Source organism: Syngnathoides biaculeatus, chromosome 18 (genome assembly GCF_019802595.1).
Source record: "Syngnathoides biaculeatus isolate LvHL_M chromosome 18, ASM1980259v1, whole genome shotgun sequence".
NCBI classification, from domain to species: Eukaryota; Metazoa; Chordata; class Actinopteri; order Syngnathiformes; family Syngnathidae; genus Syngnathoides; species Syngnathoides biaculeatus.
The window spans coordinates 10,648,356-10,666,828 of NC_084657.1; the positions used below are offsets into that span (position 1 = coordinate 10,648,356).

Genomic DNA, 18,473 nt, shown 5'->3' on the forward strand with positions numbered 1-18,473 from the left:
CTGAGAACCCAGGTTCGATCCCAGCCCCACCTGTGTGAAGTTTACATGTTTTTGTGGGTTTTCTCCGGGCACTCCGTTTTCCTCCCACACCCCAAAAACATGCACCATTAATTGGACACTCTAAATTGCCCATAGGTGTGATTGTGAGTGCGACCGTTGTCTGTCTCCACGTGCCCTGTGATTGGCTGGCGTCCAATCGAGGGTGTACCCAGCCTCCTGCCCGTTGACAGCTGGGATAGGCTCCAGCACTCCCCACGACCCTTGTGAGGATAAGCAGCAAAGAAAATGGATATTTGTTTGGAGTTTTTTTTTTTTTTTTACAAAGACAAACATTAAAAAAATATATTAAGTTCAAATTTGTACCTCATTCATGGATTCATGGATCGGTAGATTTAAATTAGTAATTAAAATAAAAAAGTACTGCGCACATGTCCGCTAGAGATGAACTTGAAATAATTTTGATGGAAGTCGCCATTTTCCTTGGCGTCAAAGTCACCTTTGTGGACCGGGCTGGTCCGCCGCCTTGCGGGCGGCAGCTGCGCTCCAATTAAACTGTGAAATATGCAAAATGAGTAAAATGCGTGTGTGTGCTAAGTGCATTAGTTCGCGTGTGCGTGCGCGCGCACGAGTGTGAGGCGTGTGTACGCTTCTCCGAGATGAAGGTTACCCCATCATCATCCTCGACAAGTCAGCAACTTGCACACACACTCGCTCATGAAATGTTCTCACAACATATTGAAATATGTATATCAGTGGTGTGCGTGTTTTTTTCAGAGCTGTGTGAGAGGGTCAGTGATATATGTGAGAGCGTTTTGATTTTGATTGCATCACTTTAAGATCATTTTCGTAGTGTGTGAGAGCAGTTTTGATTAAAAATGAGCCCCACAGTGCCACCCAGTGGCCAGTTGTCGCGTGTGTGTGTGATCACGTGTTACGACGTCATGAGCACGAAGCTGATAGATCACTTGATTGGAACAGGTGCGTTTGTTTGAAGGGAAAGTTTGGACAAGAAACAATGTCTGCAGCACTCCCGCCACCCTTGTGAGGATAGGCGGCTCGGAAAATGGACATGGACACTCGCCTGTGAGTTAATGAATGTTGACAAATCGTCGAGCTTTATTCGTTTGGGGAGGAAAGACAGACAAAAAGGGTTTCAGTTGTGCGTTAGCATTTAGCGCTTTTAATAGTCGAGTGACATCGTCACCCGTTCACGGATGAAAACAAGACTTTCCACTCTGGTTTAGCCCCCCCGAGAGCACTTTTACGTGGCACTCTTTCTTTCTTTTTTTTACGTGGCACTCTTTCTTTCTTTTTTTTACGTGAGAGCCGGTAAAACGGGGTGATGCTAAGCGGCTAATGCTAACACCGCTTTGCAATTCGAATGAAGAAAATGGCGGCGATGACGTCACCATGTTGAGGTGGATTTGAAGAAAACAAGAAAACAAAGAGAAGGCTTTAATGGTACATTTGCAAAGCATAAAGTGCGTCTGGGCCTCTACAAACGTAAGTAAAAATCCATTTTTCACAAATTCTTGATATGAAGTATGACTGTTGCTATGTTCGGAAATATTGTTAGTCAGGCTGTACCAAGTTGATGGACGTTGATATATTTTGTTTTGATAAATCTTTACAGGCTGCATCTTAGTTTCTGTGCTGTAGGAAAAGCCTCACAAAGGAAATAATTATTATTAATACGGGTCACTTCAGCATTGTTCCTTGACACCGGGATCCCACAAGCAATACTTTCGAATTCTTCGGCGTGAGCCCAAAGAGAGTGACGATTTGCTATGTTGTTCATTTATGAGACACTAGCAGAAGATAGTTTTGGAAAATAAAGAAATCTGTCAACTTGCAGTTTTGCGACTGCGTACGCAATACGATTTTAAATAATAGTCATAATCATCATCATCGTCGTCCTTCCTCGACTGCTGGGTCAGCAAACCAAGTTCACCTTCTTTGGAAATTGCTGTTTCAGTTTCTTATGCTCTATTTGCTGATGCAGACATCCAAGTTATATATGGATATGATATTGAAAAATTGTATTTCATGCACATGTCAAAACTATTAAAAGGCCCCGAGTTGTATTGATGGCACATTTTTATTCATTTGTAGCCGCTAATGTGTATTCTGTGAACATGTTATCCTTGTTTTGTGCCCTGAAAATGTTCTGTCAACATAATTGTGATGTCGTGGCATCACGCGATAGTTGACGGTTGTATTTCTTACACGTGGCATCGCAATTTTGCCACCAGCATTGTGGCCGCAAAATACAAATATGAAACCTAGAAATGATTCAATTTGATTTCAAACGGACCTTAAACCCATTTTGTGGCCACGAACTGATATATTATGGCCGAAATGTAGTTCAGTAATCTCTCGTTTATCACGGGGGAGGTACAGCAGCACCCCCGCAATAGGTGAAATGTGTGAAGTAGCAACCACCTTCTTTGGATACAAATTTAAAAACTGTATGAACCTCCTTGTGAATATTAATCTTGGCAACACTCCTATTAAGCTCTCTCTTTTCAACACCTTTTGATCACTTTAACATAAAGTCATAATACACAGCATACAATGTACATTTTATTCCTCATGTTTTAAGTATTTTTACAGCCTAGGAAGTGTTTATTTTACTATTAAAAATAAGTAAAACACATACTTAAAAATTTTGTCAAAGGGCAGAGAATGTTTGATATGCACAAAATCCGCAATATTTGAACCTCCATATGGTGAGGAAACATTAGCGTCGCTGTATTTTTATGACTTTTAATTGGTATTTTGTTAGCTTGTTGTAGCTACTGTATGGTCACAATTAGCATCCCATGCGCACATTATTGTCATTTTGTGGCCCCAATGCAGTATTTTGTTTGCATGGTAAACTTTAGTAAGTATATGGATTCCATGGCCACAAATTCTAGTACAGTTAGTATAAAGTATAAGTGTTGGTGAAGACTATCAGGCTTTTAGTCTTTGGCCGTGCGAAAAGGTTTTAGCAGTTTTGGCACTCAGACAGCCACATTGGCGAGCCGCGGGTCCGAGTCCTGCTCGTAGCGGTAGTGGTAGACCTCCATCTGGTCCCGGCAGGCCTCGCGGATGTTGTTGAGCCAGCGCTTGATACCTCCACGGTTCAGGTACAGTACCATGAGGAACACCAGTCCGATCAGGGCCAGCACGATGCCCAGGAACACGTAGGAGACCGCCTCCAGGTTCTCGTTCAGGCAGTCCACGTCTTCGGCGCGCAGCCGCTCCACCGGGACCCCGTGCCGGGCCTCGGGTTCGGCGCAGCGCAGCAGTGAGGGGTCAGCACACTGCGAGCCGTTCTTCAGCCACCAGTAGAACACCTCCAACTCGCACGTGCAGCGGAACGGATTCTGCGCCAGGTAGACCTGCGTGCGCCTGTGCCGCTCCAGACTGCTAACGTTCTCTCGGCCCAGACTCTGGATGGAGTTGTTGACCAGAACCAGCTGGTGCAGCTGTCTGAACGGGTCCAGTCCAGCCAGGGGAACGCTCCTGAGCCGGTTCCCCGCCAGCTCCAGACGGCGGAGGTTGCGCAGATCGCCGGCGGCGAGCGCAGCCGAGAGCTGCGAGGCCGCCTCGGGCACGATGGACTCGTTGAGACACAGAGTGCGCAGTTCCCAGAGCCCCTTGAACGCACCGTCGGACAAGAGCTCCACACGGTTGTGGCTCAGGTCGAGCACGCGCAGGTGGGGGAATCCCGCAAAGGCGTCCGACTCCACCGCGCGGATCATGTTTGCGGAGAGAGACAGCGTGAACGCCGCGTCCAATGCGCTGCCGTTGGCCGTGAACGCACCGCGCCGCAGCGTCGTCACGTTCCCGCCGTGCAGGATCAGCGAGGACGTCCACGCCGGGAGCGGCGCCGGCGGCCCCGCCGCTGCCCTTTCCCCGTCGGGGACGCAGCTCACCGTGCCCGAGTCCCGGGTGCACGTGCACGTCGGCGGGCACTCTTCTTCCGCGCACGCCGCCAAGGCTGCCCAGCCGCACCACCACCACCAGCACCACCACCGCCACCGCATCTCGGCTCCGGTGTGAGAGTCCGCGAGGCGAGCGCCGGCACTTATCTGCTCCCTCGTGCATGCGCGCCCCGCCTCCGCGGCTCCTCATCACGGACTCGCGTGCACGCGCCGCTCCACGGCAGGACTCGCTAAATTTTTGCTGCCAAAAGTTGCTCCACGCGTTTGGCGACGTCGCTGCGTAAATACGTGGACCAAATATTAATTTGATAACAAATGTTCCTTTGGTAAATCTGAAGCCAAAATCGTTCCTGGTTTATTTATGGCTGCCCCGTTCGTGGTACGTTCTGGGAGGAACTTGAGAAGTAAATGCCATCCAAAACCAAATACCTGAAGATGATTCCATCTGATCGGGGGAAGGAAGAAGTTTCACAGTCACAAATGGTTTCCGTGGCGCGATAGAGCCGCTCTCCCATTGGCTATCACCGTCGCATCTTCCTGGCATCTCATTGGGTGGGAGGGACGTCACTCTTTACGTTTTGATTCTTTTCGTTTACCTTTGCCACTCGAGCGTCGCGGAATCACACACGATCGCTTTCACAAGCTTTGTCACACGCTTGCGCACATTGGTAAAGTGCAAGTTTTTTGTTGTTTTTCCCTGTTTTTTTTTTTTTTGTAACTTTATTCATCTTTTTCATGGTGGGTCCCAAGAGACTTTAGTGGAATTAAGTTGTGCGTTTGTACATCCGTAATTCTCTTTTCTCTGTTGCCAAACGTTTGGTTGTGCGGCTGTTTCCCTGTCTCCATCTGCCCTGCGATTGGCTGGCAACCAGTTCAGGGTATACTCCGCCCCCTGCCCATTGAGATAGGCTCCAGCAATCCCCGTGACCCTCGTGAGGATAAGCGGCAAAAGAAAATGGATGGATGAAAGTAAAGACCGTTAGCAATTTTGGCATTTTAACACGACACATGATTTTGACGCACATGTAAATGATGCGGCGGGCTGGATCTGGCCCCCGGGCCTCGTGTTTAACACCCAGTAAATGATTTGCAAATAAATGACTAAAAATGGCATATAATAAAATAAATATCAATACTATTCAACATAAAAATATTGCATCTTTATTTTAAGAAAGTGCAGCATCAGGAGGTTTTCTTCTGTTTGGGTAACAAACGACGCTGACGAGAATCCACGTTCATCCCCCCCAAAAAATTGACACCCTTGAAAAATGCTTTTGTGCGACAATGAAAACATTGCCCACACGGATTTGAGCATGTTTATTTGTATGCCGTCTGTGTCGTCCTACGGCAAAACGGAGATCCAAGAAGATTCCCTAACGCGGAGCTTTACTGTCTTATTCGCGAAGGAACAACAAAGCTTCGGCTGACTTTGGTTTTATTTACCTTGTTGCCGCACAGATTCCACAAAGATTAGCATCCAATTATTGTCTGGCTATGACCACGAGCTCTTCTTTGTCTTTGCAGGACAAAAAAAAAAGGGTGAAATGACACCTTCATTTGTGAGGACAATCGGGAAAATACATAGTCTACACACCCCTGTTTGAAAGCAAGGATATGCTGAAGCCTTCATGTCATTCAGTGTTGATTATAAACTAATACATTTTTAAAAAATGAGGAAGCAAAAACTGTCAGGAAAAGCCTGCTGGAATATTTGAACTTCATTTGGGCATAATCGAGGGAACTTTAACTGAATTAAATCAAGCCAGCAGGGCTCTTAAAAGCGTGTTGTGCGCCCTCTAGTGGTACACAGATGAATCACTGACTCAGCACAGTTCAGTTGTATTTAACTTCTCCGTACATTTGCTTTTAATCTTTAGGTATTGTTAAACTTTTAATCTGGCACAATTTATTTGGTATGTGCAATACTATAACTGAATTATGATTGAAGCATTTTTTAAAAATAATTATCCTCGTATTCAAGCAGAGTGTTGTCGCATGTGGTGACAGTGCCTTGCATTTTTCAGGCATGAAAACAAATTTATTTTGACGTTGCATTTTTTTTTTTGCGCGTATGTTCTGGGCAATTGTATTTTGACGTGACAAAGGCCATTTTTATTTATTTATGTATTTTTTGTGCGTGTAGGTGATGGATCGATTATTGCCGTGGGGTCTCGGTCCACTGTTCACACACGAGGTTGTCGCGTAAGATAAGGACGCGCGTTGGCGTGTCTGGACGCTTCTGATAAGCGCCATAAAACGGCATCGAGCGCCGTAAAGCCCGCGGCCGTGACAACGCCTCGTTGTGCCCCGTCCAAACACACGAGGACCACCTTCTCGGGAGCTCGGCTGATTTAGTGGGCCCCCGCCTCGCCTGGCCCATCACGCAACCGCAACCCGACTCCTCGGCTGCTTAATTGATTTCCTCGGCGAAGGCCAGCGGGTAACATCCCTGACCTTGGCCGTCGTGTCTGCCGGCTTTGCTCCGCTCTGCTGGCTAAGCGCCGAATTCTCACTTTTTGCGAGCAAGTGGTTTTATCGCTCGCTTTTTGGTCGACGCGTATTCCCCCGTCCGCCACCGAAGAAAACATCAAAGAGGTGTGACCGGCAAAAGGAGGTCAATGCCAATGAAATTTTTTTGCAAAACATGAAAATGTATACTCGCACTTTAAAACCTGTGTCGACATTTATTGACAATTACAAACTTTTTGGTGGCCATCAGGTCTGCACCAATACGCGTCAGGGTTTGGTCCCTCTCGCTATACACCTTGGGTGTCAAACTCGCGGCCCACACTCTTGTTCCGGTTTCCCCTCAGAGGGCCGTTATGACTGTGGAAAAAAAAAAAAATCATTCATGATATATGATAAAAATAGAAATTTTTGGTACAGATTTTTTTTACTAGAATCCTTGAGTTTGACACCTGTGCTGTATGCCTTCATTTCATAGTTGTACTTTATCATACATGATATACCTGTCATCGTTACAATATTACGATATCTTGATACTTTATAGCACAGGTGTCAAACCCAAGGCCCGGGAGCCAGAGCCGACCCGCCACATGAGTTTATGTGGCCCGCAAAGCCAAATCTAGGGTGTCAATTTCAATGATTCTAGTAAAAAAATCTGTACCAAAAATTTCTATTTTTATCATATATCATGAATGATAAAGTTCAGAGATTACAAGCATTTTTTTTTGTGTTATCAAATGTGAATAGTTAAACACATTAGCCTTGATTTCTGATTCCAAAACTGGTTTGTAGATTGATGATGTAAATATGATGAGATGATTAAATATTTTTGTTCCACAGTCATAACGGCCCTCGGAGGGAAGCTGGAACAACAGTGTGGCCCGCGACAAAAATGAGTTTGACACCCCTGCTTTATAGCGTTATTATTTATGTAGATCAGGGGTGTCAAACTCATTTTTGTCGTGGGCCACACTGTTGTTCCAGCTTCCCTCCGAGGGCCGTTACGACTGTTGAACAATCATCTTTGACCGCCTCATCATATTTACACATGAAATTTATGAACTAGTTTTGGAATCAGAAATCAAGGGCATTGTGTGTTTCCAACTATTGTTGTTAGGGAACACAAAAATGCTTATAATATCTCAACATTATCATTTATGATATGCCAATTTGAAATTTTTGTCCAGATTTTCACAAAAAATATCATGGAAGTTGTTACACATGATTTGCCTCCGCGGACCACATAAAATCACCTGGCGGCCCGGATCTGCCCCACAGGCCTCGAGTTTGACACCCATGATGTAGATCAATACATCATTACATACATTATCCATCCATAGTATCATCATCCTTAAATCATGATATCACATTCTTATGTGACTTGAAAGATTCCATGGGATATTTTATTTATTGGGCCGCTGATGATGAAGATAATTTTAGCTCCACATCTTAAAAGGGGAAAAAAAAAAAAAAAAAAAAAAAGTGTTCCGCTAATAAATCGCAGATCTCCTTCTCCTCGTCGATCTCCACAAATGTTCCTTCGCTAATGGCCGAGTATTTTCAGCAACGTGAACGATGCGCCGCCCGTCGTACTTCATCACACTTTACGGGCCCGCGACATTGCCGGCGTCGGCCCGAGGCTTTCAAGGGCGCTCTCAACGTGGCTGAAGGTGTCACATCCAAGGCGACAACAAAGTTGTTTTCTGCCGAGTTCCGTAAATGACGCGCGGTGTCACGTTAGCATTTTGTCACGATTAGCATTTAGCATCGTTTAGCATCAATGAACTTGTCAATCAATCGGTGAGCAGTGACGTCACAAACAAGCTAACAGAACCGTTAGCTGTGTCTCGGGCTCTACACGCACACACATTAGCCCAATCGTAGCATTTCGCGTTGCATGGTGGCGTAAAGCTCATCGACACAAAATGGTTTGGAACATTTTGCTGTTTCAATCTGCAGCGTTAAATTCTATTTTTGTTTGTCTGTGATATAGTAAACCTCAAACGGGCGTGGCAAAGATATTTATACTGCGTCAATGTCTCCGTATAAACGGGGGTTCACCGTCGACACAAATCAGTCAGCGCTTGTAAATAAAACAAAGTGTTTTCTTCCCCCCGAGTTGGAGTGGAAGGAAAAATCCTCACTCAATCTGCACTTTGGAACTCGATCCGGATCCGGACGTTGTTTAAAAGCGATCACCCGCCGTCTCCAGTCTCGCGCTGGCTGGCCCACGTGTCACTGATACGTTTGCCCGTCCCCCCGGCGCCGCGTCGCCGTTTTGTCATAAGACCCGCCGAGGGAAACTGAGGGTCAAGAAGGCGCCGCCCCCACTCCGAAAATAAGATAATGAAGTGTTGACTTGAGATACTGATTTTAGTTTGTTCCGTGACGAACCCTCATAAATCTCCTTCCCCCGTAGAAATAAATGGAAATGACATTGATCCCCTTCAGCCTTCTCCCCGAAAATTCTCAAAAAAATGTAATAATTTTGAGGAAAAATAGTAATCCGTAATATTGTACTTTATAAAAAACAGTAACGAAATCATTCAACTTTGTTAAAGAGAACTGATCAATTGTCACATTCCGGCTCGTCAGTACGGCACTAATAGTCATTCTACGCAGAGGTTAGAGAATTGAGTGAGTACCATTATCGTCTGTCTACATGTTTTGCTCCGTTTGTCATCAATCAGTCTCTCGTATTTTTTTTTTTAATAAAAGCTTTATTTTCCACGAGCTTGATGCAGTAATTGTTTGGTTTTGCAGTGTGAGTAAATGTAACAAATCGCGCTCTAATTTTCTAATTTTTATCTTATTTTTTCAAAACGACACGACAACTTTTGTATTTGAACTCTTCAATTGTCTCAGGAACTTTCAAGTCTGCAAGGCGGATGAATAAAAAGAATCTTAAAAAAAAAGAAGACTTATGAATCTTCATAAACATTCTTCATCCTGTCTCGTGAGATGGAGTTTTAACTTTTCATGACGGTCGGAATATTTTCAGGCGAGAGGGATGGGGAAAATGGAATATTAGATGACAGTCACGTCGTTACGTATGGAGGCATGATTAAAAGATCGGACAATAGAGACACGCTTGACGCTTCCGGAATTTTGGGGACGCTTTTGACGGATGACTCCAATCGGTGAGGCTTAGCTGAGAGTGAATGGCCGCGTTTGTCCGGGCGTCCACCCAGATGACTTATTGATAGTGGACGGACAGGTGACACCGGCTCCTGCCGATCCATTTCGAATGCCCGCTAACACTACGTCTCCCCCCCACACCTCTCGCCCAACCCACCCGTCCTCCATCTTCCTTTCCTCCGCCCGCCTTCCCCCGGGAGGCGGTGACAGGTCAGCCCCATGGTCGTCCGCTCATGTCTTATTCATGCCGATGTTAATAAGATGAAGAAGAAGAAGGATGGGGGGGACACCCAAGGCAGTCAGTGAGAGCAAATGGGACAGCGGAATGCAAATATTTGCGTTATGATAACAAATAAATCATCAGCTTTCTGCAAAAATCACAAATGACTGGTGTGCAAACATACAATTGTTGACCGCTGTGAAAATAAACATATTGTTACAATTATACACTTGTTCACTTTTTACATAGTTGTTTACCTTGTGATCACAGTCATTTCTCCCAAAAGTCACCTTTTTCATATGTATACCACTTTTAATGGCCTAGATTAAAATATTGAAAAGGTACTTTTTCTTTTTTTTTTTTAAATGAATATTTTTTCCACATTCCTGGAAAATGTAGTTTTGTCTAGAAAGTAACCATCTGAAAAAATTTAAAATAATCTATTGTAAGGCTATGAATTGGAATTATGATTTTTTTAATGTCCTAATTTTTGTTTGAAATATTCTATTTTGTCACAAAAACCTTTACACCAGACTTTAATCTGGATGTATTAATTTTTAAGGAAAGTGTAGAACATTTATCTCCAATATCCTATGTTACTGTCAAAAATACACTTGCCTCCAAAGAAACACCCATTTTAATATGTAAATTTTTATGCAAATACTCCAGGAAACGGCTGGCAAAATATAACTAGTCTCTCCCCACCCCACCATCCAAATACACCCCAGAACTGATGATGTTACACATTTTAATAGCAAAAAAAAAAAAAAAAAAAACATCCCCAGGGCACTTTTTTTCCTTTATATATTTTCTATAATGATTTATTTTTATTATTTTATTTTTTTGTGTCACCTTTCATTATTGCTTTCTCCTCCTTGCAGGGAGCATTAGCGGCAATATCCTGCCTGTTGTGGAGGCGAGCCAGTAAATAGAGCAGCGGCGAGTGCACGTGTGACAAAATGAGAAAAAAAAAAGATTTGCTGAGTCACAAGGTGAGCGCCCGAGGCCGCCGACCGTCACGTGTAGCCAATCACGTGCGGCCACCTCGGCGACGTAAGCGTCGCTGCTGTCCTTTTCGCCCAAGAGGAAGATGACGTTTTGTGGCGCGCGCGTCACATTTTGTTTTAAAACCCTGTTAAACACGCAATTTATGTCATTGGTTGGTGTAGAACACGGGTGTCAAATTCATTTTTCTCACGGGCCACATTGTTGGTCCGGCTTCCCTCTGACTTCCCATTATGACTGTGGAACAAAAATATTTCATCTATTCATGTTTGATAACACAAAAATGCTAGTAATATCTCTCTCATTTATGATATATGACAATTAGAAATTTTCATGGAAATTGACACTCTAGATTTGGCTTGGTGGGCCACAAACTCGCACGGCGGGCCAGATCTGGCGCCGGGGCCTCGAATTTGACACCTGTGTTCTAGAATAACCTCAGGCACCTTGAGGCACATGCTGCTTCACCTCTGCTCCCTGGCCACAAGTAGCCGCCCTCAAACAGAAGCCTTGTCAAAGTCCAATGATGAAGTGCACGCGGCGTTAGCACGTGTAGCATCCGCCTGCCTGCGTGTGGCGTTTCCTCGGGTTTTCATCGCAATGATGGACGAGTCCTGTCGTTGCATTCACGCTCGACATCCATCAGGAGATTCTGGAGCACGGTGGGAGGGAAGGTCGTCATCTTTTACAAAATTTGCATGATTAACGTTTCTTTAAAAAAAAAAAAGGAAAAGACCATATTTAAATGGAAAATGCATCAAGTGCAAAGCTTTTTTTTTTCCAGAGGGGGGTGAGGAAAACTCATTCATAACCCTCGAAGATGATTAATTTAGAGGTTAAAAAATGTATTATGTCTTTGGACCAGAAAATGCAAAAATCCAAGTCTTGGATGTTATGCCAGTGTGAAGTTTGTTCATTATAATTTTAAATATTTGATGATAAAAATTGTGACATGAAAACACACACAAAAAAAAGTTTGATTTTGAAAATGAAACTGTTTGTTGAGGAGAAAAACACATTCCAAAACCAGGATGTCAGCATAAATCTTGTGTGCTATGATTTTGAACACTTTATCCAAAATTTTTACATGTTAAAAACCTTTGAAATCTAAGAATTAAAATTTATTTAAAAAAAAAAAAGGGGCAGGGGGAATGAAAATTTTGATTAAAACCCCTTAAATGAGGAGTTTAGAGTTTGACATTTTAAACCATAAATTCCTTTTATATCATATCTCATTTGAGATAAATTCACCATGATTTTAACCAGTTATCAAAATCTTAATGAGGAAAAAAGTTTCCCAGTGGATGCTTGAATGTTTCCTTCCTCAAAACGGGAGGGGGCCTTGGCGCCGCATCTTGCCGGGGGGGGGGGGGGGGGGGGGGGGGGGGGGCACGCTCGCTCTCAAGCGCGAAATTACACGGGCTTTCGCGGGTCGGGTGCTGCCACCTAAAGGTCACGCCGTCGTCGTCGTAAGGCGGCGCCGGGAAGCTGCCGGTCGAGTGGCAAATTGGAATTATTGGCGGAGAACATACAAAGCGCGTGGGGTCGAGTGCCAATGATGCTGCATGTCTGTGGGGGTTAAAAAATTAAAATAAATCAGCTCTTCGGTCATAAAATCATTTAGTTTTATTGCGTCAACAGAGCTGGCCGCTCCTTTAATATTTCTGGAACCGACGAACCCAAAACGTACGGCAGGGGATTCTGGTTCAAATAAAAATGCTTCCTTTATTCAATATTTGTTTACGTTTTAGGACTTTATTTTGTCTTTAGAAATTATGTAGCTTGTTGAATTTCACAGTCATGTTTTAAGAGGGCTTTTCAAGCAAAACATGTATGTTCCAAGAATAAATTAAGAAAAGAAAAAAAATAATCGCATTTTAAAAAAGTTAAGAAAATTTTACAAGAATTTTTCACTCATGCTGTCAAGGAAAACTAGTATTGAGTTTTTTGTTTTTTTTGGGGGGGATTTTTACAAGAAAAATTATACATAGCCCAATAAAACATACAAAATATATTTCAAATATGGATGGATATATGTAATACATAAATTACCAATTACGTAAACAATCCTCCATGGCCTGCAGCTCCTGGACTTCAGGACAGAGGGCGCCACAGTGCAGGCTCAGAAGGCGTCGAGCCTCCGGGATGACTGACAGGGCCGATGCTCTCGAACCGCTGCGGGAAGCATTAAAACAAACAAACAAACAAAAAAAAAAAGATAATCCATAAAAATACACATCTGAGGGGGCCAAGGGTTAGGATTAGGGACTTGACTAACGCGTTGAAGTGCAGCTGGGCCAACTTTGCCAGCTGTCGAGCCATCTCCACGCTGTCTGATCCGAAGCGGGCGATCACGCCAACGTTGCTGCGCTCCAAGTGCAAAGCCGCACGGGACCAATTGCCTGCGCGCAACAAGGAAAAAGAGTGCTCAAGGGCGGCAGAGAAAATTAAGGAGAAACTGTCCAAAATTTGGACTAGTGGTGCCTTTGTATTTTAAAGTAACATTCTTTACTTTCATTTATTTAAAAAAAATGGTATTGATTCTAAATATATTTTTTTGTAACAAAAACAAAAAAAATTGGGTAATTTCAATTTTTTTTTTTTGTTTACGTAATTGATAAAATAGGTCATGCTTATGTTGGAATTCTAAGTTATTTCTGTATTTTATAGAACACAATTGCTAATAAAATTTTGTTTAGTTTGCATGATTAACAATAGTTTGGTCATTTTTGGGAGGTTCAGTATTTGAGAAGATTTTGCTTATGAGATACAGCCTCGGTTCTCGAACATCCCCACCCGTTTTCGAACACATCGGTTTTTGAACGAAAATTTTTAGATTTTTTTTTTTTGCTTCTGTTTTCAAACAAAAATCGGTATTCGAATGCCCCCGAAAAAAGCCAGAAATAACATAATGCGCGCGGCGCAACCAGCGCACTTTTGTTTATTCTGTGTAACGCAGTCTCTGTACACAGACGTGTCCCGGTAGTGACTGTTGTTTTTCTTCTTATGGAGGACTACCGTATGAACCCCCAAACATGGCTCCAAAGAAGGCAAGTAGCTTGTTTAAAGTTATTCTGCATTTTTGTTAATAAAAAAAAAAAAAAAGTTGGGGGCCGCGTTGCTACAGATACGGCAATTCACTCCCAGCCTAGCGTACTCTACTACTAAAGCACACATTTTAAGGAAAAAATAAATATTTCATTATGTAAAGTATTTAAACTATACATGTATTCCTACTATGCAGTTTATTATCAGGAAAAGCTAAAAAAAAATGCTTTAAAAGGCCAATTTTTTTTAGGCTTGGAACGCATTATTTCTTTTTCCATTCATTGTAACGGGAAACATTGATTCGGTTTTCGAACAAATCACTTCTCGAACCGTTTTCTGGAACGGATTGTGGTCGAGAACAGAGACATCACTGTACTTTGCTAACCACTCAAAAAGAAATAAAACAAAACTATGAATATGAGTCGTCAATGTGGAACGTAGCAATTTTGGGAAAGAGGCCCCCCACCGTTGGTGGCGTGCGCTCTGGCCAAAGTGTCATCCATGCGGCCCTGAAGCTCGTGGGTGTGTGGCAGCGTCGCACCCGCGCAACGCCCGCTTCTCTCCAGCAGGGCGAGGGCCTCGCCTGACGAAATGGGAAATTAAAAAAAAAAAAAAAAAAAAAACGCTTTCGACATCAGGATCGGACGAAGGGAGAGGAGCGCTCACTCACCGGGTTCTCCTTTCTCCAGGAGCTCCACGGCCTGGTCCAAATCTCGCCGGACGTCCCGCAGCCTCTCGGCGAGATCGGCACGGGACGCCGCAAAACCGCACGATCGGCACTCCAGGTCGCCTACGCTGGAGGATGCCTTGACGTGACATAAGCCACAAGTTGGGAGAGATGTGCAAGGGTTAACCTGTTTAGTGCTCAAGGGCGCTGGAATCCAACACGCTACCTTCACAACCTCTTTTGTATTTCATAAGGATTAAACATTTAACGAGAGTCAATGGGAAATTGTTGATGTGCTCTAAACTGGAAGTTGCCATAAAATCAGAAACAAACTGCACTCATTAAGTGTATATGATCTCTTGAATCTAAAAATTATATATATATATATATATATATATATATATATATATATATATATATATATATATATATATATCATTTGTACTAGTTATCTATTTTCATGATTTCACTTTTGTCCTCTTCCAAGGTTGACTGTGGTGTGGCGGCACCTTAGCGCCCTCTACTGACCAGCCGCCGCCAGAATATGATGCTGATGCAGTGAAACGTTAGCAAAATGAAATTATTTTTCTGTTGCAGAAGCTCCTCGGAAACCAGATGCCACATAACGGGAAGTGGTCCGATCACTTTAGGGGTGTCAGGATCCAATCATTTCAGAATCTATTATCTTACAGGTACTTACAGGTTCACTCATATACGTCAAATTATCGCTACATTACACATTGAATAGTGTTTTATAATCCCACTGATCTTTAAAAAAAAAAAAAAAAAAGATGGCTCATTGGCCACGAAAACTGTAGGGTTAGGGTTACTTCACTCTCTGCTTCACCTTTATAGGCCGACGGTTTTTATATTTTTCAATATTTTCCCACTTCAGCAGTGGGATAAGCAAGAAATCACATTGATTTTTTTTTTTTTTGATGAATTTCATAATACAGAACTCTGCAAATTGAATTTGATTTTCAAATGCGAGGAAACAAGGTGAAGGTTTAGATCAGTGTATACTCCATTACAGATGGTCTCCTGTCGTCTAACAGTGGCTCAGCAAAGTTATTAGGAAATTTTCCTCACCCCCGCCATAGATCACTTACAAGTGAAGCGTGGCAATCGGCGCACAGAAGTCCAGATCCTCCATCTCTGCTAATTCCCGGCGCCCCCTCTTCCTCACAGGCCTCGCATCGACACAGGAAAAAGTACTGTTCCTGCAGGAGGCCCCGGCGCTCCCCGGCGGCCATCCTGCCAACGTGAGGACCTGAAAGAAAACCGTCCGTGACGTTGACACCCCTCGCACCCCGGCCGGGAATCGATCGGTCTCACCGTAGCAGTGCAGGACCTCTTGCCCGGCGTTCACGTCGCGGGACGCACGCACTGTGACGACGCCGCCGTCGCCGAATGTCAGGCTGGTGTTGGGTCGGCACGAGTGGTTGAACAGACTCAACGTCGGAAAGATGGCCGTCGCGACCCTTCTTTCCTGGCTGGACAGCACGACGGCATCCGACGAACCTGTCGTACAAAGCATCGATGGAACGGCGACCAATCGAACGTTCGTGGCCGATTCATAATTTTCTAGTTCTTCTGTCTGTTTTGGGGGAAAGTTGAATAAATAAGGTTTGAAATGAATGAATAACTGTGACTTTAATAACAATCCAATGTTGTAATTATTTGTCCATAATCCCCCAGCCCTTATGTGGCGATGTGCCCCGGAGCGGCTGGCGTGGATCGGTTTGTGGTCACCTTGCTCCTCCAGCATGACGACAGCCTGCGCGTTGCACCGCAGCTGCAGCAGATGCCTCAGCGCCGCGCCACCCAGCAGCCGCCACCCTTGATCTTCGACGGCGCGGTCCCGCACGGCGTCGACCTGTCGTCCCGCCTCGCTGAGCTCCAGACACAGCGTCGCCATGGTGATTGCGGACAGAAAGCGCATGCTGGCGCTCTGCCGGTCCGAGTGGTGCAGCAGGCAGGAGACTCTCTCATACACGGGGCCCGAAGGGTCCGGCGGGATCTCGGCGCCGGCTCCGGAGGCGTGGCGGATGCTCTTCGGGCCAGCTTTCAGTGCCACTCTCAGAGCCAAATGTGACATGACGCCCAAAACTGTCAAGTGGGCACTGAGCGGGCATTCCCAACGGTGGTGCTCCTCCCAGGCGTGGTCCTTGCAATTGGCGGTGCAGTAGCGGGCGTATGAGCACCCGTCGCACGGGACTGGTCGCCACATCAGCTTCAAACACGCGTGGCAGCGCCGGTGCTCCGACCCAAACGCGCTTCCGCTGCTGCTCGGAACCAAGACCAAGCCGTACGGCCTCTCGCTTAGGATCACCTCGCCGGCCTGGATCGTTTCCGACGCTACCACGTGGCGACCTTTCTCAAGGCTGAAGCGAACGGTCACTTTAGGAGACATTCCCGACCGGGCGCCTTCCTCTTGGCCTGCACGGAGCTCCGAGGAAGAGAGCCGCGCCAGGCATTGCGTGCGACGCTTCTCCAGCTTGTGGGCGAGAGCGGACGGGTAGTTGTTCCTCTCTGCTTCTGCTGCGTCATCAAGAGCCTCCTGATGCGACAAACAATAGTGTCGAAAAACTTGAATTGTTCGAAAAAGGACTTTCTGCAAACCATACTTCCCTCAAGGTGTAAGCTAAACTGAAAATATAATACCCTTACCTGGTAGCGATGCAGGTGGTAGAGAGCCGCAGAGCGGTTGGCGTAGCACAACGACAGTTCCACAGAACTTTGGGGGGCCAAACAAACGCCCTGTCATAGTTTGGATAAGATTAATACATATTAAACGGTGTGTATGCAATTTTTTTTTAAAAAAGTGACCTGTGAGTAGTGCAGGGCCGCCTCAGTGTACTTCCTGCTTTTGAAGCTGGCGTTTCCTCGTTCCCTGCATGCGGCCGCCGCCTCTGCATCCTTTCTTGTGTGATGATGATGTACTCCTGCAGAGATACGCTGCAAATACTTCACATCATCCTGCCTGGAAACAGCAAAACCCAACAGAAAAGTCCATGGTGGGGGTTGGACTATGTGACGCTAATAAGAGTAGAACCACTCGATGCTGGAAGAAAACTTAACAAAAAGCAGAATTTCGGAAGATTAAGTGCCAAAGAGTTTATTGTAACTACTGGTTAAAAATTTAAAAAGTCAAACTAATGTATTTTGTGTACTGAACAAAACGTCATCACTTCCCCAAACGTCTGCTAGCTTAATGCTAGCATATAATGAGAAACGTCAGAGATGGTCTAATGAAGTACTTCAACTTAGAAAACTAGCATCAGTGTGCCTTTAAACGACCTATATCTGGACATAAACATGCAAAACATGCAGATAATGTATAGCAAACATCAACGTATTTTTTATTCTCGTGAAATAAAAGGACAAAAATGACTGTAGTTTAGTGGCGATGTTATGAGTTTCATCACTGTTAAATCTACGCGTAGTGTGTGCATGTATTATATATATTTTTTACCCCGGTGGGCAAGGCACGTACAACTTGCAATTACGATACACAAACACCATTTACACTTTTAGTTACGCATCCCAAGGAGGCGCCATCAAGGTACTCACGTTATCAGACCCAGCCCGCTTTCGAAGACATCTTTTAGTTCAAGAAGGGACTGAAAACGCTCCCTGAGCTCGGGTTCGAGTCCGGCCCATTTCCGAGCAACGTGCTCTTGCCACGGGACGCACGGAAGATCCATTTCACAAACTAAAATCTTATTTTCGGCCGGCAAAATCAAGGAGCGGCGGAGTCACGTGACACTTTCGAGTAAAACGGACCATTCAAAATAAATACTTTCCGCCTCCTTCGGCGTCAATCCCATAATCTGGTTTATGAATGATGGTGATTTGTGAATTGTATGTATACATTACTCATTAAAATGTTAGCAATTTTTTATAGGAGTCATACTTCCGTTATATTTTTATTATAATTGATTTAATTTGAAAGCCAAATTCATCACATGCGGACTGCTTGTTGCCCACTAACAAT

General features: G+C 44.5%; 2 protein-coding genes and 1 long non-coding RNA gene across 6 annotated transcripts; 1 reads left to right on the top strand and 2 right to left on the bottom strand.

The window, feature by feature from the left end:
* The first annotated feature begins 931 nt into the window (after positions 1 to 931).
* On the top strand, positions 932 to 15,643 carry LOC133491775 (uncharacterized). Of its 2 annotated transcripts, XR_009792475.1 has the most exons (5): positions 932 to 1,503; positions 10,638 to 10,748; positions 14,499 to 14,594; positions 15,074 to 15,168; positions 15,510 to 15,643. It is a non-coding gene; the product is annotated as an uncharacterized LOC133491775 (long non-coding RNA). The 2 variants fall into 2 exon arrangements; XR_009792474.1 differs by lacking the exons at positions 15,074 to 15,168; positions 15,510 to 15,643 and having other exon boundaries at positions 934 to 1,503; positions 14,499 to 14,637.
* On the bottom strand, positions 1,637 to 5,058 carry waif2 (Wnt-activated inhibitory factor 2). The gene has a single exon (XM_061803359.1). The coding sequence runs from the start codon at positions 4,032 to 4,034 to the stop codon at positions 3,006 to 3,008; it is 1,029 nt and encodes a 342-aa protein (XP_061659343.1). The 5' UTR covers positions 4,035 to 5,058; the 3' UTR covers positions 1,637 to 3,005.
* On the bottom strand, positions 10,755 to 18,261 carry smyd4 (SET and MYND domain containing 4). Of its 3 annotated transcripts, none has more exons than XM_061803357.1 (11): positions 18,050 to 18,261; positions 17,306 to 17,459; positions 17,147 to 17,236; positions 16,229 to 17,036; positions 15,812 to 15,997; positions 15,586 to 15,746; positions 14,480 to 14,615; positions 14,276 to 14,392; positions 13,040 to 13,163; positions 12,814 to 12,936; positions 10,755 to 11,413 (listed from the first exon to the last, which is right to left on the bottom strand). In XM_061803357.1, coding segments are annotated over exons 1-11 (2,034 nt in total). In that variant the 5' UTR covers positions 18,184 to 18,261; the 3' UTR covers positions 10,755 to 11,412. The 3 variants fall into 3 exon arrangements, with proteins under 3 accessions (XP_061659341.1, XP_061659342.1, XP_061659340.1); XM_061803358.1 differs by lacking the exon at positions 10,755 to 11,413 and adding an exon at positions 12,145 to 12,330; XM_061803356.1 differs by lacking the exon at positions 10,755 to 11,413 and having other exon boundaries at positions 12,390 to 12,936.
* Between the last annotated feature and the right edge of the window lie 212 nt (positions 18,262 to 18,473).

Bases quoted from the DNA above. Each gene is read 5' to 3' on its own strand.
- waif2 (XM_061803359.1), bottom strand. From the start codon at position 4,034: ATGCGGTGGCGGTGGTGGTGCTGGTGGTGGTGGTGCGGCTGGGCAGCC.
- smyd4 (XM_061803356.1), bottom strand. From the start codon at position 18,183: ATGGATCTTCCGTGCGTCCCGTGGCAAGAGCACGTTGCTCGGAAATGG. The intron at 17,460-18,049 runs GTGAGTACCTTG...TGCTGTTTCCAG, and splicing joins AGCGGGCTGGGTCTGATAAC to GCAGGATGATGTGAAGTATT. The intron at 17,237-17,305 runs GTCACTTTTTTA...AAACTATGACAG, and splicing joins CGGCCCTGCACTACTCACAG to GGCGTTTGTTTGGCCCCCCA.